This window comes from Ammospiza nelsoni, chromosome 4 (genome assembly GCF_027579445.1).
Source record: "Ammospiza nelsoni isolate bAmmNel1 chromosome 4, bAmmNel1.pri, whole genome shotgun sequence".
In the NCBI taxonomy this organism is placed as follows: domain Eukaryota; kingdom Metazoa; phylum Chordata; class Aves; order Passeriformes; family Passerellidae; genus Ammospiza; species Ammospiza nelsoni.
In genome coordinates, this window is record NC_080636.1 from 33,496,913 (window position 1) to 33,520,395 (window position 23,483).

A 23,483-nucleotide genomic window follows, 5' to 3' on the forward strand; every position below is an offset into this window, starting at 1 on the left:
TCTGCAAGCTGAGCATACACAAATCCAGGGGCCCAGACCTGCAGCACCCACTGGTGCTGGCAGAGATGACCAATGCCATTGAAAGGCCACTGTCTGATTCCTTGAAATGTAATGGCAATGGGGGAAAGTTCCTGCTGACTCTTTAGGAAACAAAGATCATGTTATCTTCAAGATGGGCACGGAACATATGAGGAAGCAGAGGCAGCAGCCCCACCCCGGTCTCCCAGGGAAGATGACAGAACAAATACTGCTGGAGTTATCCTTCATATGCTGGGATAGGCTTCCAGGAAAAGAAAGTGAATGGTAACAGCTAACATGTATTTACCAAAAACCAATCGTATCCAAACAACCTGACTGCTTTCTACAAACAGCTAGGTGTCTCAGCAGGTAAAGGGAAAGCAGCAGATACTGTTATCCTTGGCTTTAGCAAGGTTTTCAGAGTGAGCTCCCATAGTGCCCTGCCAGCCAAGCTGCAGAGAGATGGACTGAATGGGTGAGCTGCAAAGAGCATTTTGTGGAAAACTGGTTGTATGAAGAGGCTGAAAGAGTAGTGTTCTGTAGTGCAAAGAGCAAATCTTGGTCAACATTAATGGCATTCATCAGGAGCCAATATTGGAATGATGTTTTTATTTATGTACTTAACATCTTGAGAATGAGTAAGATGGAATGTGCCCTTACCAAGTTCGTGGATGACACCAAGCTGGAAAGATTGATCAGCACACTGCAGGGCAGGATTACCTTTTGAAGGGATCTCAATAGGCTGTAAGAAGTGGCTGAAAAAAACCTCATGAACTCCAAAGGCAGAGTATCCACAGTAACAGTACTAGCTGGGAGCCCACTGGAAATCACCTTTGTAGTGAAGGAGCTGGGCAGTCAATGCAGACAAGTTCAGCAGTGTGCCCTTTCAACAATAAGCCTAACCACATACTGGGCTGTATTCAGAAGAATGGAGGCAGCATACCCTGGAAAGTGATTAGTCCCTTTTATTCAGCATTTGAAGGCCACATCTAGATGACAATATTCTGTTTGGGGCTTGCCAGTACAACACTGATAAACTGGAATGAATTCAGTGAAGACTGCCCATGGTGACTGGAGTGCTGAAGCATACAAATTGAGGAGAGGCTCAGTGAGCCTGAAAGGCAAAATCCAACTTTGGTCTTCCATTACCCAAATCAATGGTCCCAACTGCAGCAAGGGAAGCTCTGATTCGATATAACAGGGAAAAAATTCACAACTAAATTAGTTAAGTACCAAAACAGCTGCCCTGAGATGATGTAGAATGTCTCTTCTTGCTTGTTATAAAGCATAAACTTTTAACAGATTTTTTCCTAGGATGCTTGCCATCTAACTGATTAGAAAGGTTTCTCCTCCTTTCTCTTTGCCCCTTTCTAAAGTTGTTCTGTTTGTTCTTACCTTCCAGAACCGTACCATCATCAATGATTTCTCATGCATGAATCATAAAAAGCTCAGAACCTGCAGACACTCTATACATGCAGGAAAAAATTTATTTATCTAAGCAACCTCTAATCCTTTCTTTAAGAGTATAAATATTAGCTCTGTGATCAGTTACTCAGGTAGCAAATGCTGAAAAAGAAAAACAGTCAGAAGAAAAGATATCAGCAATATAGTCTTCTTTCATTACTACATAATAAATCAACTCCCTCTTTTTCTTTTTTTTAGTATTCATGTTTCAACTCTACTTTTTTACTGATTCTGTCTCAATTTTATTTGTATGTCCAGATCTCCCCAGAGTCTTCCTGAAACTTCTTCGTAAGCTCTTCCTCTGAAATTTGACCTTCCTTCCTTCCTTTTTTTGCATGGTGTTTTTTCCCTTAAAATTCAGATTTTTGGAGAAATCCTGAGATATGACAGTTGGTCTTTAAACATCACTTTCACCATTCCTTAACATTAGAAAGATTTATAGACTTAAGAACCAAGAGCGAATTGTGAGATTTTCTGCTTTGATTTGTTTTTCCTTGCAGATCCCAATTCTAATTTCATTGGTGTCAGTGTTGCTAAATCTACAGTTCCTGCACATCAGAAAATTTATCCAAGTGTTGCCAAAGAGCCTCACCCCCTGGCCTGACAGTCTACACCAAACTCCACCATAATTAAGATGGTCCTTTGGAACCTAAGGCCTTTCCTTAACAGCAAGTTCAGTGACACTCAAATCTATGAAACGCAGGAGATCACACAAAATTACTGCAAAAAGATCAGCCCAGCTGTTGCCTCTTTGGCTACCACTAGCCAAAGGAATTATGAACCTGATTTTCACTTGCATTAACAATTAGATTGTTAACTGAAATATATCCACAGGACTACTGTGATAATAGAATATGAAAACTGGCATAACTATAGAAAACTTATAATTTTTTAGAAAACCAGAAATTACTTTTGTTTATGGATTTCTGCTACATGTCTCCGTAACCAAAGAAAAATTTGTACGCCTGCTAAATATTAAATATTATTTCAGAGCTGACTTCTGTCAAAAATAAAACAGATTGATTTCCTGGTCATGAAATTTTTTGGCAGCAAAGCAAGATTTAAGGCATATTGGCAAGCTTAATGAGGAGCAGACAATTGCTACATGGAAATCTGTGGGAAAAAGTGAAGAAATTGTAATTGGTGGTATAGCAGTAAGATGAAGATTAACTCACCAGCTATGTGGCTGGTTTTGATCAGTAGGCTCAGCATTTGGCTAGCAGGTGCAGCTACTATTCAATAGGGTCCATTTAAATAAAGTTTTGTGCCTTAGCATAAAGAAAGATGTTAAATGGGTGAAAGCATGTGACACTACTTCCTGAATTATGTGCACTATTTAATAATGCAGAGTTCAATTATATGCTATAGATGAACTGGGTTAGAGACAACAGATTAAAATGTCTTGGCAAGTATCTTACCAATGTATTTCTTGAGTTTCAGAGATCTGAATGCCAGTAAATTCATCATTCTGGAAGGACAAGACAGTATTAGATTCACAGGAATGCTATCTTCAGAAACTGTCTGGAGTTGGAGAGGAAGCAAGTAGGTGCCCATGCAGTTAATAAAGTGATATTTTCTCCTTATAGGAGCCCTCAGCAATAAACAATCTAACAGCAATATCTACTTTTCTGTATCCATGAAAAATTGGTCTAAGTTTCAAACCATTTATCTAACCAGTTTAGAATGACTGCCTGAGGCCATGAACTTGACTCCCTCTTTCCCTTTATTCTTAATATTTAGCTATATCCTGATCTCCTCTGGTTTTCTAATAAACACCAATCAGTGCAAAACTTTCACTAAACAAAAACACAAAAAAAGGCCCGCCTTCTAATGCCATCAGAGCTACTTTCTGTGTGCCCAGGTAGTTTTTGTGGCAGTCAGCTATGCGGCATGCATGTCTCTGGAGTGCCCCACCCTTTTTCAGAAGCACCATCACTACTGCTTCCAAAGGAGCAGAAGGTGACATGGACTTGACCAAAGACTTTGGTCTGATATGAGTGACTTTCCAGTCAGAATCAATGCCTGACTTTCAGGCCAGCACACAAAAAGCACAAATAAAACCAGTTATATAATTTTACAGGGAGGAATAAACAAATAAATTTAAAACAAAACAAAAAAAAAGGTGCTGCATTTCTAGAATTAACTTTCGTGTTTTGCTTATTAACCTTCTGATGTCTCATTAAGTCAGGGATTGCAGTTTAATGGGTTTAAAAAATAATTTAAATATTGAAGTGGATTCTAAGATACCTTAAAAATATATTGACCCTTTAAGCAAATGGGCCATTTGAAGCCTAACTACGACTTCTAGCTCATACTCTCCTGGAATATTTATCCAGTTTAAAAGACAAGCTTTAGTAATCTTAGAACAGCTTAACAACATAAAATTACTGGCAAGCTTGTAAGAGACAGCCAGCTTGTATTTCAAAGCAACAGCTCCTAGAACAATTACCAACATAAATTTCTTGATGCAGCATTTATGAAATAACTTGCAATGAGAATACAGAAGAAAAACTGAAAAAGCATGTGCATGCTCAGTGTGCTCCAACTGATACATCACCCTGTACGTGACGCTGGTTGGTTGCCCAGATTAACAGATGCAGGCCCTCCTTCCGGCAGGCTGACATGACAAATCTCTCAGAATATGATGCCAAGAGTCATACATGGAACTCCAATGAAGTCAAATATTTCTTTTCAGAATTATTTACTGAGAAATATCCTAAAACAACCTTTGATGTGAGACTACATCTATTAATCCTATGTTTGATATGTGTTCTGTTTTGGTTTTTTTTTTAAGGTCTGCTGGCAGTCACAATATGTTCTTAGTATATTTAAAACTTTCCAACTTGATAATGTGCAATGTTATTTGTTTAAACAAACCTCTAAACCTCCCAAGATTATTTAAAACTTTAAGTCACTTTTGTAGGATTTCAGAAACATACTATTAAGACTTTGACAAATAAAAGGTTAGTATTTTCAACAAACTATTTCTTCTTGCTTATTGTAATTATGCAGCAGAATTACAAGTTTTGCCTTCCTGAGGGATATGCAATCTACAACTATTTCAGAAGAGCAAGTACATTATAGTTGCAAGGAAAGAAAGGAAATGCTATTTTGATGCTGAGCTTCTCCTCCTGCCTAATTGGCAAGAAAGAAAACCCCAAGTACGTTCAGCAAATTGCTAATCCTGAGATCATAAACCCGTATTATGAGTCAAAGTTCTCATCATTTTGACAAGTCCCATTAACTCCAATAAGGCCTGATGATGGCAATGGACTATTTAAACAGTGAGTAGTTTCAATGGGTGAACAGTGGGATTGCTGAAACACTGAGGTCTTTAGGTGAGGGAAGTACAATCTGGTGGTGTTGTGCTTTGCTTATCATCACCAGTTGCTCCTTTTCTACCTTAGAGGCAAACATGCTGCATAGAAATGCATTTACTTGTAAAATAAATTAAACAAAATGCAGTCAGGAATCTTTCCCACACAGCAGAGGGGGATGCAGTATAGAGGACTTGTAACTCTCGCTTTGGTTTCAATGCCTTATCAAATTTGTCAGATTTCAACAGGATACTGGCACAGCTGTTAACTTTAGGCCATAAATTAACAAAACTTGCACCTGCAGTTCAGCCCTTTGATTAGAGCACCTGTGCCTGCCAGGGCAATACCGTTTCCCTGGCTTTAAATTGTATTTTCTATTCTATTGTGAACATTAAATGTACTGAGTTCCAATGACGTGTATAAAGCAATTTCTCAGCCAAGTCAGTGGAAACAAAAATTCAGAGAAAAAATACCAAAGAAGATTAAGCTTTTCACCCTTTTAACATCTCCACTGAAACGGCGACCCATGACATGGTCCAAGTTATAGATGTTTCATAACCCTAGGGAACTCTCAAGCCATCAAAATTTCATTAGCTTCACAGCAGTCCCAGTACATTCTTAAATTGGACCGCTGGCCTCCCTATTAATAAATAAATCAACTGTTATCCTTTTTAGTGGCTAAACTTTTCGCTGAAGTTGTATCAAACACCAGACATTCCTTCCATAATTTTAATCACTGCAGAATAATGCATTTTTTAACACATTCACAGTCTTCTCACACATGTAAAAACAAAACACTCTTAACTTTCAGCTGATGGAGGATGTTTTGGCACATTGTAATCAGATAATTTCCTTTTCAAAAAACTGTAAGTATAAAATATATTAAAAAGTATACCAAACCTATGGTAGCTCTGAAGCAGTCACTTCTTTTGTAATGCAAAGATATGACTTCCTATGGAAATAGGATGTGCATGCACGTGCACATAAAAATATATTTTCAAGATCAATCAGCAAGAATTTTACAAGAGGGTCAAGAGAATTTGTTTCACCACAGACCTTTCCAAATCACAGAACTGCTCAACAACTTATTCTAGATTGCTCTGCAGCTGAAATACCAAGCTTTATCACACAGAAACTCCACTGCCAAAAGGTGGTAGGCAAGTACTTCTGTCTTCCTCTTTCAGAACCTGCCTCAGACTCAAAACAAATTCTCCAAGCATGACACAAGACACCTATGAACACTGAGAGCTGCTCAGGTACCATGTAGCATTATATCCAACACAAAAGGAGGGTCCCATTTGAGACAGTGGTTTTGCACAGGTATCTTCATGTAGAAACAGCCACCAGCAGAAAAATAAGTATGAATAACAGCAAATTATAGCTTTGGTTTTGCTTTCTCAAGCTGAAGTTAAAATAATAAACAAGAAGGACTAAACTTCACTACTTGTAGTTTAAAATAAAAGTGCATTAAGTTTTTAAGCATTTCCATACATACATACCTACATAGCTGTTTCGCACCGTGTGTTACAGTCATTGCTGGAGGATAGCAATAAAATTGCTCTAATTTTTGTACAGCTGAGCAGACAGGTTTAATAAATTAATAAAAAGACATGTAGACATGCAGGCAATAGCCATCACTAATTTTCATTGTTACTCATTTTTCTTTATTCCTCTTTTGGGTTTTTCACATAGAATGTCATGAAATTAATAGAAGAATTAATTGTTTTAATTCTAGCAAAGCTGAAAATCTTCTGCAAATAAAAGTTAAGACTGGTACAGTTAGCATTTAACAACACATTAGATTCTGTTCATAACCTCAAGAGGAGGTAAAAAAAACTCTGAAAAGCTTTAAAAATGAATCAGTCAATTGTATTAACCTATTTCCATTTAAACTCTAAGACTTAACATACAATGGTCATACCCCACATCCTACAAAGCTGCTAAGATTTTTGTTGCAGATTTTAATTGCACAGTAATCCAGTCCCCCAGGCACATCAAAGCCACATGTCCCTCTTCACCACAATTCCAATTGCTCTCATCAGCTAAGAAGTTTAAAGCACCATCAAATTTCTTTTTCAATCCCATAAGCCCTGTTAATAAGCTATTCTTTGAGTTCACTCATCCATTCCAAGATTCTGCAACTTCTCCAAGATGTCTTGAAGAACAGTTTACAATGAAACTTTTGAATGCAAGCTAGCATGGGGAAAAACTTTATCGCCACTTAGCTGTACCCCAGAGGGTAACAGGTGACATGGCCTGAGATAATACAGAACTAATTTTTTTTTGTGATTGAACTCTTTCAAAATTACAGCTAAAGCATCATACCCAAAGGTTGTGTTAGTTAGGACTGATACTGAATATTGACTTTTACGGGAAGAGGAGAGGAAAAAAAAAACAGAGAAGGTAAAAAAAAAAAAAAGAAGGCAAATAACTCAAGGCCATTCCCTTAATGATTTAAAATTACCGAGTGTCAGCCAAAACAGCAAATAAACATTCATTTATACATGGGCATATGCACAAGAACTTACCATTTTCACTGTCGGACTTGTTCTCGTGTTCGGTATCAGTCAGAGTGAGGGCTGAGTTGGAACGGCTCGACAGACAGGAACTGCGCCCTGATTTGACCCCCCTGCCCCAAAGTCTCATGGCATGCTCTGGAGACATCACTCCTTCATTTTCAGTATCAGCATCTGACCCTGCACTGATAGAGTAACCTCTGTGGGGGAGCCCCATTTCCGCACAAAATGTCAGTCCTCGACGAGCTGCTGGTTCACAAACTCCTAACTGCCTTAGGGTAAAATTCTGTCCTGATTAGGGGAAAAAAAGATAACAAAAGATGAGAAATTTTTAATTATTTTATTTTAAAGAATTTTAAAGTAAAAAAAAAAAACTCTTCATGTGTACAATTGTCTTAGACATCACATAAGGTGTTTTGTCAAAACTCCACCTGTATTACAATCAAGTGGATTCTTTTGTCTCCAGCTCTTCTCAGCAGTATTTCATCAACTGCTTAAATGAATCAAAAGTGATCCTGGCTAGCAAATAAACAAAATAGAACCTCCTAACTAAGAAAAACCAATTCAGTACATGAAAGGATTTTTTAAAAAATTTAAACTTTCCCTTTTTTCAAAGAAAAAAAAATTTCCAAGCATAAAAGCACTTAATAAGGCTTTTGTCAGAATTTTTACTTGGTTGGTTTTGGGGAGAGTGTTTTGTTTGTCCTTGTTAGAGGCCAAAGCAAGAGGCTATTTTCCTCATAGAAACATCACCTAATGTGGTAATGGGAAAGATAAACAGGAACAAAATTCACCTAGTTTTTATTTGATTTCTCTGCCCTACTTTAATATACAATTACAAACAGAAATACAACCACCTGTTACCTGCAAGTATTACAGTAAAATTGTTCTTTTTCATGTCACTGTATTTTGAGAAGCATTTTACACTTTGACTGCTGAAGCAGAGTCTGTGCATTTTAACAGACTTCTAGCCAGTTTTGGGGCAGAGCAGGAGACATAAGTGAATCCCAATGATTGTCTTAATAAATTAGGTGCAATAAACTTGTGACACTTAAATAACTTAGAGTGTCTAAATTATGCGATACTCAAAAATGACTGCCTTTTTAATGGCTGTGTCTTCATCCCACTTTTATGTCTGTAGATTTAAGACATTTTATGATATATAGACATTTGGCAAGCTCCTTTGCATACCTATATCTATGATACCTTTCCAACCTAGCCCACAATTACTTCGCAGCTCTGAGAATAAATTAGGACACACATTCAATTTTTGAATCTGACAGGCATCCTAATTTCTCTGTAATTAGTCATTTCACATAAAAACACACTAGCAAGATAATTAAAGCTTATAATATGTCAAGAACAGAATTCTCTACATGAGAAAGAAATAGAATTGCAAAAGTATGAATACAGAAGTGCAAATAATTCCTGAAATATTAACAGTTAATGCACTGGTCATTGACTTTTTTTAAGTAATCTGGTTAATTATTTTATTCCTGCACACACCTGAAGCTGTTGCAGTAAGTTTGTTCACAGTCAGAACCATAAATGAATTCTGACAATGACTTTCATAAATTATGAAAATCAATTACTACAATTAGGTACAAATCAAACTACTTATTATGCAGCTATGAATAGACATTTGAATGAAAATAAAGCTGGGAAGGTAAATATAAAGGAGCAAGCATATTTATGACTATGTCTGAACAGTGTCAAGGGTATAAGAAAGGGGATTATCATGCACACTGATAGTATCTTGTAACTTTTTAAAGCTGTCATGCCATGTGACTTCCTGGGTTTTATTGAGAGCTGAAACTAATCAGCAAAGGAAACAGGCCAAACAAACCGCCCAGTGGTAATAGGGTCAGAGCTGAAAGTAGTTAAGTGTCTAAAATGCTCATTATTTTGCATTTCTGTAGATATATACTAAGGGTGACACTTTAGAACACTGGTTTATTGGTACATTAGTATGTGAATCCACATTTTCAAAAAGTTGCCTAAAATGAGATACAAATACAGAAGAAGCCTCTGTGCCCATGTGTATGTATACAAGTGTCTCTACACACACATGGGGTAGATAAGGAGTAAACACAGTTGCACATGCAGCACCTTATTTATTCTAAAAAGAGCATTTTGAGAAGCGAAATGGAAAGGAAAGAGATATTCTGACCAAAGACAAGGTTACTGGAGTCAGTAACACAACTGCTGCTGACCTCAATGGGACAAGGTGTTCCAGCTGTGGTCCCCAGAGGCTCATGGTGCTGAGGTGAAGGCAAGGAAGGAGGCAGACAGACACAGCCACTGCCCCCTGAGCCACAGGCAGGGCAGCTGCAGCAGCAGGAGAGCAGCACACCCTGCAGCTCCCCCCGCAGCCTGCTGCACACAGCCCCTGCTCCCCCTCTGCAAAAAACCCCCTGCACTCAGGCACAGCAATTTGGAAAGGCTCTTATACACACACTTCTTTCCTTGTCATAAGCACCTAAGTGAAACCACCTGAGGCATTCTAGAACATCTTCAGGAGCTTCACAGGAGACTTGGTCTCAAGCATAACATACCATCTACCATCTAGTCATGGATTTTTAACTTGAAGTTTACAATGTCCTATCTCTATGTGAAATCCTTTCCCTCTCTTGTGAATGGGAAAAACCTCACAAAATGACATTGCACAACCAAAATAGAAAAAGGGGAAGGTTTGAATACTGCCCTCTCATCCCATTCAATATATTAGAGCTTTTCACTACACTCAGAAGTTTTACAACATAGCCCAGAAATGTTCTAACAGCTTTAGAATCATCAGGCTACATAATCTTCTGACCTAAAGCCTTCCTAAGAGCTTCACTAAGAGGATTGTAGTCCATGTAAGTTGCCTACACAAATGAAAAAATAAAACAAAACAGACCCCAAACAACCCATGAAACCCAAACTGAGAAGTTGACGTGGAGAAATGAAATGTTTATCTCTGTAGAAATTCAAAAATTCAAATCCCAAAGGAAATCATACACATGTAATAGAAAAATTTTATATCGCCTTAAGGTTTCTGAACAATGAAAACAGGAAATCTTCCAGGATCCAGGGCAAGCTGAATACAGCTGGGATGCAGACCTAGTGGGTAGCAGACTAGCTGGGAGCTTTCACCTGATAATGGACAACACTATGAAATCAAATTAAAAGCTGAAAAACAGGTTGTATGAGCTCAGTGAGAAAAAAGAGCATGAAGGGAGGATGTTCTTCTTGTGTTCAGAGTTTCTAATTCATCTTTCCAGAATGATTTCCATGTGAGGGATTTACTCAATGGTTTCTTACACTTTAACATTTGCAATTTCTCCCACTGACAGTAAGTGCCTCAAGAGTTCATAATGACTTAAAAACAGCTTGGCCATTGTAACGAACCAATTCCTGAGAAAAAAATGGAGGTACAGCACGAACAGGTACCATAATGCTTCATGGGTTTTTTCTCCTTTCCATTACAAAATGTATGAAGTAAAAATCAGAAAGAAAATTAGACTCAACATTTCATGGAGACTTGTTCTGGAGACACTCTGAGTGTTTTAGACTATTTGGGATGATATGTCATGAACTTAAGTTTTAAAAACTGACAATAATGTTGTTTTACTAGCACTCAACTATTAGATGCTGCATTTCTCCTGGCTAGGAATATCAATTTATGGGTATTGTAAGGATTGCTGACATCCTCTGTTTGTGCTGACAAGAGCAAAACTAATTAATAAGTAATTAATTAATAACTCTAAAAGACTTCCTAAAGCTTGTGCAGCAACATGCCAACCTGTTATGTTGCAACTTTCTGTGTATCAATGATCCATGCAGGATTGGTGCAGCTCCTTAACTCGATCACTTACACAAAAAAGCATTCCAACATACTTTCAATACATATAAGTCTATATATAGAATTATTATTCCTAAAAGATAATGTGCTTATATATATTTCTCTGCCAGAATCACGTTACATAATCTAGAAATGTGCCTTTTTTTTTTTTAGTTTAATCAAATGCTACTATAAGAATTTTTAACATATGCAGAAATGGTGTAGTTCTGTATAAAGCTGTAAGTTAAAAGCTGGAATTAAATGGAAAGTTGCTGCACTTGTGCTACATTTGTTTCCCCATCCTATTTTGGGGAAGTCCTTCAAAGACCTCCATAATAACTTAAATGTCAATTTGGAAATGTTATCTGTGGAAATGGGTTTTTGAAGAGGACTACTAAACAAAAGAAAAGGTCCCATGGTTCTTCAGTTGTCAGTGTCTGCTTTAAGTTGGATCTATACTAAATATAAACACAGAGATATTATCTTAAAAACCATGAAAAGGAAAAATAATCAAACAGAAGGAATGAATAAAAGTTGCCAAAATAAAATTTGTCAGCATCTCCAGCCATCAGCACTGTCCTTACTAATTCATTAACTACTGATAAATTGACAAGTCAGGTTTTAGCAACAATAGACCATAGAAAAAAATACTGAAAAGCCTCCAAAGCACCTGCCTAGTTAGCATAAAAATACACCAAACTCCCCTAGCTTTTAAAGACAGGAACTATAATGTGTCTTTGCTGACTTTGGTTTTGTCCTATCAGTTTGGACACAGTACCAAAAAGGCAGAGGTCCCAAACATCAAAGTTCACACTTTAAATTCTGTTCAGTTTGGCTCTTGATAATGTTTCGCACCATATCTGCCTCTCTGCATCATTCATTACTCGTCAGTCCCCTTTCTAATCTATCCTTCGTTTGTATTTTACCTTTTTCAACTTCCTAGAACACATTTGAGTCATTCAAAAATCAAGCACATTTTCCCTATAATCACTATGTGAAAATGCATGTCAAAAACACTTATACCAAACTCGGTAAAACTGTGAAACATCTAAAGCTGTACAGATGCAAAACAATGATCATGGTCCTTAGGAGAACCAAACTTCTCCCTTACATGTCCTTGACTTGCTACTCTAATCCTAATTTTTCTTTTAAACTAAAAGTAGTTTCATTTATTTAGAAAGCAAATGAGGAAAAAGATTTTTCTCTAGTTTTTCTATCTGTAGATTACTGCATAGAAATACATACTCAATAATGAACATTTATTATATAAGCTTATTGTATAAATAGCACTGCTATCAAAGTCTTCCTGCAAGGACCATACTGTTTTCTGTGACTCTGATATGGGGAAAGTACTTACTTCCTTTTTATTTCATATTTAGACACTATGCAGGGGATATATTTCTCCTGTGAAGCTCATTATGCAGAGATCACACTTAGAATAAGGTCACTTGTAAGGAAATGACTTGAGAGAAAGAATGTGGAAATAAATGTATAGGATAACAAATTTGCTGAAAACAAAAAAGATAAAGATTTTTTTAAAAAATAGCAAACCAGATACCTTAGATGCTCTAGAAAACTCTGACAAGGGGTGTGCAAACACTGTCTCCAGAAGTCAGAATGTTAGGTGGGTAGAATACAATTGCACAAAAGACAGAATGACTAACAGATGTGATACATCCATTCTGTCACACAAACTTCACAATATATTTACTAAAAGGGAGCTTTCAAAGCTGTACGTGCAGAATTCTGTCCACCAGGATGCAAGAAACTGCAGTGAGCACTGACAAGTACTGAGCTTTCCCTGTGCTAACATTTTCTTTCTGATTTGCTATAGTATTTTGTTGTTATTACTTTAGCCTGATTTTTGCTTTTGTGCAAATTATCTGCGAAATTTAAACCATCCTAATCCACTGTATCACATTTTCCCATTTTCCTCCTGTTCTTAATTCCTGTGTTTTTCTTTTCACTCATCTCAACCATCTTCCTTGTCACCTTTTAATGTTTTTCTTGACCTTTCTGCTCTATTCACTTTGCCATCTTAACCACTTTTTCTTGTCATTATCTGATTTAGAGTGGAGCTGTAAGATTCATATGAAAGACAGTTGCTTCTCTAATATATCCAGTAAACTATATAATAACAAAGAGCATTGAAATACATAAAATCTCATCAAATGTGCATATAATTTTCAAATGCTCATTATTCTCAACAAATATTAATCACAGTTCTCACATTCCTTATGGCCTTTTAAAAGCATTTGGGGACACAAGTCATGGTCTTGGTGACTTCTGCAAATGTTAGTGCCAGATACTGCGAATTCCCTGAGCTCTACTTCTTGTGTTACTCTTGATAGAAGAGCTTTATGCAAGACTCAAACTCCAAGTCAATTATTGAGGTAAAAATTCACACACATATATTTGGATATTTGCAGGAAATACAGTATTTCAAACTTGATACGTGTTTTTGTTACTACAGAATCACAAGAAAACATTAATTGAAAAGATAGCCTAGGAAAGTTTTTATTTTCAGATGTAGGGAAGAATTAATGTGTATGAAACACAGTCATCCTCTTGTCACTGGTGTACCAAATGAAGGCTCAAACACAAAGACTGTCCTGTGCAATATGGGAAACTCATAATTTTATTCCTTGTTAGCTCGAAGTGCTGGGGGATCTACAGTCCTAATCCTCAGACTAGAATATAAGACGCCTTTCTTAAAGCAGTATAAGGATAAAGGGCTGTTCATCAAGCCCATCTGAAGTTACCACAGAGTAAGATTAGAGCCAGCTGAAGATAATTTTACAACTGCACAATTCAAAGCTGCGAAGCAAACATGTTCCACTAAATGAACTAATAATTTAAACATTATGGTTCCAAATTTGGTGATTTTATATTAAAATCTGATTTTATGACTATGATTATACAATATAAAAACTAAATTAAGAGAATCCAACACAGCTGTTCCAATCATGGGCTGCCAGAGGTGAAAAAATAGGATTTGTGGATTTAGAAAAGAAATACAACTCCATGAGTAGCAAAGAACACAACATTTTGATCACAAGCAGAATGACAGCATAGACAGTTCAGGCATCTCTCTTAATCTTTGGATCCTGGGACCAAAACATCAACATTCAAGCAGCCATTTATTACAAAATAAGAATTACAAAAAGCCTAAATTTGATAGATGTGAAGAAAATATGACCCAAGGGTAAGCAATGTAGAGATGATGGATATCCAGTCTGCAAGGAGCCTGCAAAGACAGATCTGACAGGTATGAACTGCCACATTAGGGCCAGTGCAGTGCTAATGACATGACATACAGCCTGAAATGGGAAAGGAAGGTGAGGAAGAGGGAGGCAGCATGAAGCATGCTCACAAACTGGAGCTCAGGTTTACTGCTATTCCTGCATACAGGGGGGTGAGAAACTCTACTGTTATTTATGCCTTTCCATGAGGGAAAAGCATATTTGCCACCACAAGAGACCAGATGGACAGGACCCAGAGGGATATGTCTCTCAGCATGGTAGAAAACTCAATTAGTTCTACAGGCTAGGAACTGGTACAAAGTAAAAAAGTAAAACCCCAATGTGCCTATTTGAAGCCACCCATACATTTCAGTTTGTGGAACTTCATACAGAAGTAGTCCACATGCATGGGAATAGACTCTTTGATGCATGGACAGAAAGAAGTGCTCACACCACTGCTGTAGCTAAATGGAAGCAATAACCCAGAATACTGACCCAGAAGTTTTCACAGAAATGAAAACCTCTCATTCCCTCTATCTCTCACGCTTCCTGTCACAATCCTCCAAAAGGCTTTCCACTCTGTGAACCCCCATAATAATGTAGTGTAGCAATGTTTTAATTTAGATGTTCTAGCAAAATGTCCATTATGCTGAAGACATGAAAAGATTTACCACTCAGCAATATTTATGGCACTAAAAAAAAAAGGCAGAAAAACAAAGCTTGGAGCAAATGTGCTCCCTTGGCTCTGCCATTTCCTCTTTTGGCTTTAATAAGCTCAGTAACACCGAATACTGGCTCTCAAGCCTGTAAGTTGACACTTTACAAACTAATTTCAAAAAGCATCAAGGAACTTTCTGAGAAATTACCCCCATTTTACATCTCTGCTTCACTTTATGCATTTATTTGCCATCTGATGGAATAAGCAATCACTCACAGCTTGGCCTCCAGCCCTGACTCTCAGCCCTAAGCACTAAATCAACAGAGAGGAGAGACAGGACTCTCCAGCTTCTTTTATTCCTCTCCTCATCCCATCTCTAACTGTACACTGCTCTAGCTTTATCCTCTCTGTAGATGTTAACATACTGAAGTCATCTTTTATAGCCATGCATGGGATCCATTCATCTCCCCAGTCCACCGTTTAGTTTTTATTATGAACAGCAGCAGCACATACATCTCCGTATATGAGCTATGGAAAGATATAAAAGCACTTACAGACCCTCTACATTATCTTCCTTTCCATGAGGCTGAAAATCCTTGTGAAGGCCTCTTGGTCACCTTACAAATCCTTAATCATTATGATCAAGAACTTAATTCTCCTCTTTTGCAATTGGACTAGTTGCAGACAAGGTTTCTGCTCTATGGACTTGCAGTGTCTGTGTGTAACTACCTGAACAAGCAGCGTGCTGCCAGTAACCAAGGCTGATTCCTCCCAGGAGAATCACAATTACCCTTTGTCTCTAGATGGCCATGACCCACAAGGGGCCAATTTCACCTCGATGAATACCTTAGAGCATGTGTGCATATCACTGAGCGTGAACTAAATATACTCCTAATCAAATAAAAGTGAAATGTTTTCCTTCATACCACTTTGCAGCTAATAGAATAACTTTAAAAGTCAACATATCCTTATCACCTGGAACCTGAAAACCAATTAACTTCTTATTGTTGCTTTAAGAAGTTACTAGTATAACAATGAGAGATTATAACACTACTTAGCACTTACGGTGCTTTTCATCTTCAAAGCGTTTGGCAAACATAGACTAATTAATCTTCCCCAAATGCCTGTGAGGTAGGTAGGTATTCCTGTATGACACAAGGTAAAAAAGAAAAAAAACACCTCTGGCAGAAGGTTCTGCGCTTAGCTCAAGGCCACAAATTTATCCAGAACATACTGGCACCGTATGCTGCTTACAGAAGTTACCCACTGAAATCAGGCAGACACTGCAGGTGGCCATGTTTCAGCATAGCAAAAAAGGATCTGTCATGATGACAATCAGGACACATCTTGCACTGCAGCCAGGAAGCATAAAACACTAATTCTAATACCTGCCTTGGATTTTGAGAGACAGCGCTTGCCGTGTCACTGAATGGTAATTTATTTGCTCATTGGGAGATCACAAAGTCCCTAATATATTATTTCATGCCTTCATATAAATACCTAGCAAAGAAGACTGATGCAGTTCTACTGAGAAGCACTTGCCTACCCAATAGGCAAAATTTGCTCATCAATAAAGCCCAGGTAGTGGAAAGCCAAAACGTTCTTAGGTATCTATCCTTCCACTGCTTCAGACAGGTAAAAGTACTCCGGCCTCAGGTTTAAAAACACGCCCATTTAGATCTTTCATCCTACAGCTGACATTTACAGTGACTAAAAAGATTAAAGATTGTACTATCCAAATAACTCATTTTGGGCGGCGAGTATTTAAAGCAATAGACTTTGGAGTCATATTAGGATAGGAGTTGCAATTAAGGTACCAGTTTCTAAGGTCTTAAAAATGTATCCTTGACAGTATTTAATAACTTACATAATAAAATAAAATTGTCAAAGCATGTATATCACTCTTTCAGGTCCCTCTTTTCCTGAATGGTGATATTTTTCTAGCACCTAAATCTAATTTTCATGGAATAGCAGTTGAACAATAGCTGATATATAGCCACACACTAACATACTGCACATGGCTCTACTTTTTAGCACCCAGGAATGACTGTCCAGCATACTGTGAAGGAAAAGAATTCTTTTTCTTTACTTATTTGGTACATTTGTCCTCTCTTCCAGCAACTTCAAGAAGGTATTTAGGGCATTTAATCTAATTTAGGCACTTAAGTATTCCAGAATAGTAAAGTTATAAAACTATGCAAAGGAATGGTTTCTCCAGCAAAACTGAAAGGGATAGAATGCAATTAAATAGATCTTGAGACTTGGTTGACAGTGAACTGTTCTGACTGATAAATATAATGAAGTCATTCTCACTGCCATCTAAGAAGACCAAACAACTTTACCCGCAGTCTAAATCATATTTGACTCAAACTTCCAAAAAAGTAAAAATTTAACAAAACCTGCACTATCCCCCAGGTCTTCTAATAGAAAAAGGTGCCTTACAATTCAGTTTTCCAGTTTACACAGTTTGCAAACAGTGCTGTGAGGATTTTGTAAGAAAAGATGAACATGCACAAACCTGCACTAAATTCTGCCACCCGTGCTTGTGGGTCAGCTTCTGTTCCTGTGCAAAATCTCACTGACATGGTACATGGACCCCTCTGTAGGACCACTACACTGTTCTGCAACTACAAAAGTCTTCGAAATGGAACCATGACTACCTGATCAGTATTTCATAGCCTCCTCTTCCCTTTAACATGTATCCAATGGTAAATAAAACACAGGTTTTGCATGCCTGCATTTTCTTACTAAATTAATACAAAGTTTTTCAGTTATTGTGAGTCCAGGTTTGATTCATGATCTTTTTTCAATTATATTAATATTACTAAAGTATTACTTCAATTTTTTTTCCAAATGCAATTTTAAAAGTACTGCTTACTTTCTGTATTTCCACCATCCTTCCCACCCACACTGTAGTCATGCCACACTTTCAGATATTTTTCCATAGCAGTCTCCTATGTACTATCACTTTATATCACTTATAGGAAGTGGTATACAATTTCTAAACACAGGAACTTTTTTCTGTACAACAAAAAAATTCAACTTCATACTGTCAGTTTTAATTGAGCAAGAGACTTGGGCATAATGCAATACACAATCGTAGAACCAGTCATAGAATGGTTTGGCTTGGAAGGGACCTTAAAAATCATCTGGTTTCAACCCCTCACCAATGGCTCCAGTCTAACTACAAGCATTTAGGTTACTGAATTCAATTAGAGAAGTACATTTAAATCAAGTAGAAAAGCACATTTAAATCAGGCTGCTCTGTATAGCAAGATACTTTGAAGTATATGAAAACAGGTGTCATCTCCTTCTCTAACACATATCACACCTTTAAAGTAAAGTCTTTCATGGAGTTTCAGCCATTGTCAAGCATGAAATTAGGTATCTTCTCAAAATAATACAAAATTGAGTGTCTTTTTTGAAACTAAGTAAAAAAGGCTCACGGCCTTCACTTACATGGCTCTCCTTTGAGGTTTATAAACAAAGAGAAAATAAATAACTAATTTAAAAGTTCTCAAAATAGTAGGCTAAATAATCCTCATCTAAAATTTTTAAAACAAAACCAGTTTTGCAACAGGTGAAGGGGCTGAAGAAAAAGAAGAGACTGCACTAGGTCTTATTTCTCATGGATGTTAGCTGAAAGCATAATGCCCAGATGTAGTTCCAATTGCCTAAAACAGCTTACTTGCTCTTCTAGTTCTGTCAGTTGCTTTTCAAAAGTAACAAGATAGTCCCCAGTTATATAATAATTTCATGTTTAAATACTTTACAATATGTTTTAGATGTTGAGAATCATAATGACAACTATTTGAGAATCATAATGACAATCATATATTTTTGGGCTTATATTTCTATTTATGTAATTAATCTAAAGCAACAGAAATTCAACTCATGAGGAAAAATATCATTAGACTGGAAGAGACAATTGGAGAATCTCCTCTCCACAAGAAAAGATCTCATGGAATAAAGATACCATAAATAAAGCACACCTGTCTCCAATAGCAGTATCCCTTTCTGAATTCCTACCACTGGATTTTGGGAAAGAGGAAGAACAAAAAACATGTACTGAAACAACTGAGGAAGAAGAGACAGCAAAGTTCTGATTGCCTAGCAGAAAGCTTTCCAGGGATTTACCCTAAAATATCAGGCATAAAAAAACATACTGACATTCTAAATGCGAGTCAGCAGTGCCCAGCATGGCCAGGAGGGCCAGCCCTGTCCTTCACCAGGCCCAGCATGGCCAGGAGGGCCATCCCTGTCTTTCAGCAGCCCCAGCATGGCCAGGAGGGCCAGCCCTGTCCTTCAGCAGCCCCAGCATGGCCAGGAGGGCCAGCCCTGCCCTTCAGCAGCCCCAGCATGGCCAGGAGGGCCAGCCCTGCCCTTCAGCAGCCCCAGCATGGCCAGGAGGGCCAGCCCTGTCCTTCAGCAGCCCCAGCATGGCCAGCCAGGCAAGGGAGGGATTGTCCTGCTCTGCTCTGCACTGGGGCAGCCTCACCTCCAGGGCTGGGAGCAGTTTGGGTGCCACAATGTCAGAAAGATGTGAAATGTTGGACAGCATCCAGAGGAGGGCAGTGAGGATGTTGGAGGGCCTTGAGGGGAAGCCATGTGAGGAGCAGCTGAGGGCACTTGGTCTGTTCAGCTGGAGAAGGGGAAGCTGAGGGGAGACTTCAGTGCACGCCACAGTCTCCTTGTGAGGGAAGAGGGGCAGGCACTGGTGTCTTCTCTGTGGTGACCAGTGACAGGACACAAGGGAATGGCCTGAAGCTGTGCCAGGAGTGGTTTAAGCTGGGTATTAGGGAAAGGTTCTTTACCCACAGGGTGTTTGGGCACTGGAACAGGCTTCCCAGGGAAGTGGTCACAGCACCAAAGCTGACAGAGCTCCAGAGTGTTTGGACAAGACTCTCAAGCACACAGTGTGACTCCTGGGGTGTGCTCCACAAGGCCAGGAGTTGAACTCAGTAAATCCTGTTAGGTATCTTCCAACTCAGAAGAGTCTATTATTTTATGATTTTAATTCCTCCACATTTGAGAGACTTGCATAACTGCTCCAGTAACTTTCCAGCTGACACTGAAAATTTCATATTATTGTTTTACACAATAAGGGCAAAAAGTGAAACACCGGTCATGATTAATTTTTAAAATTCATTCCTAATTAAAGGTATTTATTAAAGGTTGCCATTTTTATTTACAGAATAATTTCCTGTTGAATTAGGAGGCTGTCAATTACACTGTCAACAAAGCCACAAATCTCATACTATTTCTAGGCAGAGAGGAAAAAATAACAGGAAAGTATCTTTTATATATTATTTATAAACATTTGAAATGACCTTGAAGACCTTTTGCACAAAATACTCCCAATGCCAGAAGCTGTAAATTCTCAGTAAAAGATGAGGAACACACTACCTGAAACAAGCCCTTTATTACCTGACCCTATCAAACCTGCAGGTAGTCCCCAAAGGGGCCAAACTGCTCTGCAGTGCAGGAAGACACTAAGCCATACAAAAATAATTGAAAGGACAATGAGGGAAATTAAATGGGCGCAGAAGACAGCGCTGAGACCACTGGAAGGTGAAGAGGGTATTATCCATCCTAGACTGCCATTTTAGGCCTACAGATGTGGAATTTATTGCATATTGGATAAGAATCATTAGCTAAATACTGTGTGCTTTTCTGAAGAAAGTGAAAGGGAATAAAAATGAAGCCCCAGTGTACCATCATATGTGACATGCCAGAGCACATAACTTCTTCCAGTTTGTTATTGCTATTTAAAAAGGAATAATATTCTAGTCAGGCAATAGTTTATTAATTCATTAACTAAATGGTGCCGGTTCTGACATAATTTCATACCTAGTACAAGACAGTGTCTACAGTACAGATCATAAAAAACTTCCTCTTGATTTCACCTCCTAAAGGTAATGATGTCAAGGTGACTAATGACTTAAAAACTAGAAAACAGTGTTAACCTGAATTTTCAACACATCACAGAAGAAAAAAATAAACAGCAGAAAGTAGAGTAGCAGCAAGCCTCAGTTACATGTGCATAAGGGAAATATTTTTATTTCCCTTGCAAACATTACTAGGCAAAGAAGTCAACACCATCTGCCCAGTTCTAATTTTAATGTAAAGTTGTTCTAAATTGAACAGAGAAAATACATCAATGGAAAAAATGATTTAGATATTCTAAAATTAAAACTAAGGACTGTCTCACCAGGAGTGAGATTTCTAAATCTACTTTTGTTTCCACATAAAATACGAGATAGCCTTAAACAGAAAACTGAGTCACAGATTCACACAGCTCTTGGCCTAGCTTTATCCTTTTAGATAGCTGGGCTGAAGTACTCTACACATTTCATAGCATTTTTTTTCCTCTTTACATTAAGTAGCTCAGTTGTGTAACTGTAGAAGCATCAATTCCAGACACTACAGTTTTGAATCCAAAAGTTCAGCATATGTGCTGAACCCTAATTGGAGCCGAGATTAATCACACAGAATCCCTGGGATCTAAAGGGGCCTCTTGGGATCATCTTGTTCAAACCCTGTGCTCAAGCACAGTCAGCTACAGTAAGGTGCAAGAGAACCATATTCAGTCAAGTTTTGAGCATCCTGATGGATATTTAGACTTCTCATGTCACTCCAGTCCTGAACTGAAAAGCTCAACAGTGAGCTTTAGCAACCTATTACCATCTGGTTATATATCAGAGATAACCACTAAAAAAATCATCCAACACACCCAAATGCACAAATTGTGAACTAATTTACCTTTACTACTCACTGAGCAGTGTTCTTTTACTGCCCTTGTAAGCTAAAAGTAAAAGCACTGAGCTAATGAATTATTTTTATGCTCATCCAGACATACCATGTTTCCCCATATCTTGGAATAGTCTTCTTGGAACACTTGTATTTTTTTTTTTTAATTTTTAAACTATTTACATTTTCAGATTTTTGGGCAACTTATTAATGAGTCAAATAACTGGGGGTCTATTTTTAAATTGTAAGGCCTGAATGCTTCACACTTGACTCTGCAATATAATCACTGACCCACTGCCCAACATAGGCCATTTCCTTCCTGTGCATCACCTATTATTTATTCCAAAGATGGTGCACAATGCTTCCCCATCTTTGTAAAACATTTAGGGAGCTACGAGGGAAGTGTACTACGTGTGTGGAGTATTACCAAAACTGATGGAACTGGTGAAATAACATTCTCTTCCTGCAGCAAGAATGCCTTGGAACTAATGAATGATACACTCTGAATTCAAACATCTCGCCTACCTTGTCTGGTATACTCATCTGCTTCTCTGTGGACCAAATCTTTTACCCGGTTTCCATACAGCAACCTAGAGGAATCATGATCAAAAGCTTTCAAGGTTTCACTGGAGCTGTAAGACTTCTGAGTAGGCACTCTGCACTCCTCATTTTCTGCAGAAGAGTTCGTATAGCGCCGCTCCTTGTCCCGTCTGCTCTTTGTCAGGGAGCAATAAGGCCTACGTTCCTTCACATCCATACTTCATTCCTTCTCTGCGCACATCAGTCCAGCTTATTGGCAAGTCTTCTCTACATTCAGCTTACATTCACCTATAATAAAATTAGAAAGACAACCACTGATGTGTTACAATGATCTCTAACGGCTGTAATTGATCCCTAACTGTCTGGAACAGAAAGAAGGAAAGAAAAAAAGATCTGCTCAGCAGTGGGTCAGAAGCACTTCTATAAGACTTGCCAGAGCTCCATGCACGAGCTACCCCGATCTAAAACATTAGCAAAAAAATTCCTGTGAAAAACATCAACACATTATTACTCATTTTTATACAACAGATTAAAAGATCAAAAGCAGAGAGTGACTGGAGCAGAGAACCAACTGGAAAAACAGTAGCTTTTCAGCTTTAGGAATGTGTTAGCTGTCTAAGGTCTATCTGCAGGTAAGCTTTTTTTGTCTTTGTCTGAGAAGCCTCCATGCTTAAATGGCAAATCTGGTTTTCTTCTGCTTGTTGGAAACTTGTGGTATTAATGTTTGGGGTTTTATACTTTTTTGCAGACTTTTAGACTTCTAGAATTTCTGCTGCAATTGCTATTCCCAGAAAATTATTCTCAGAGAACATGTACACATAATTCCACAGCAAGCTACACAAATAACACAGGTTATATACAGGAAGGTTTATCCAAGCCAGTATATTCTATGCAAGCTGTGCTAGAAGGCAAGAAAATATTTGATTTGCAAATGACAGTCATAAATAGTTTTTTTTCCCCCTCAAGTTTTTAAATATTACAGTAAGAATCATATTTATATTACTATTTATTTTGCTTTAATATTTAATTCATGTGTTTTCAAAACAAAACTTCTCAGTTTTCAAAACAAGACATCTCAGTTTAATTTCTTGGGTCTTGCAACCTCAACCAAAATATCTACATTTCTGACAGAAAGAAAGACTGGATATTCTGTTT

At 37.9% G+C, this 23,483-nt stretch overlaps 1 protein-coding gene across 1 annotated transcript in view; it reads right to left on the minus strand.

The window, feature by feature from the left end:
- The window catches only part of TENM3 (teneurin transmembrane protein 3), a 312,368-nt gene extending 289,797 nt beyond the window's left edge, over nt 1-22,571 (minus strand). The window contains exons 1-2 of the mRNA XM_059469963.1: nt 22,314-22,571; nt 7,328-7,606 (exon numbers count right to left, since the gene is read on the minus strand). Coding sequence (XP_059325946.1) covers nt 7,328-7,606; nt 22,314-22,545 — 511 coding nt within the window. The 5' untranslated portion in view covers nt 22,546-22,571. The remainder of the gene's footprint in view (nt 1-7,327; nt 7,607-22,313) is intronic.
- Between the last annotated feature and the right edge of the window lie 912 nt (nt 22,572-23,483).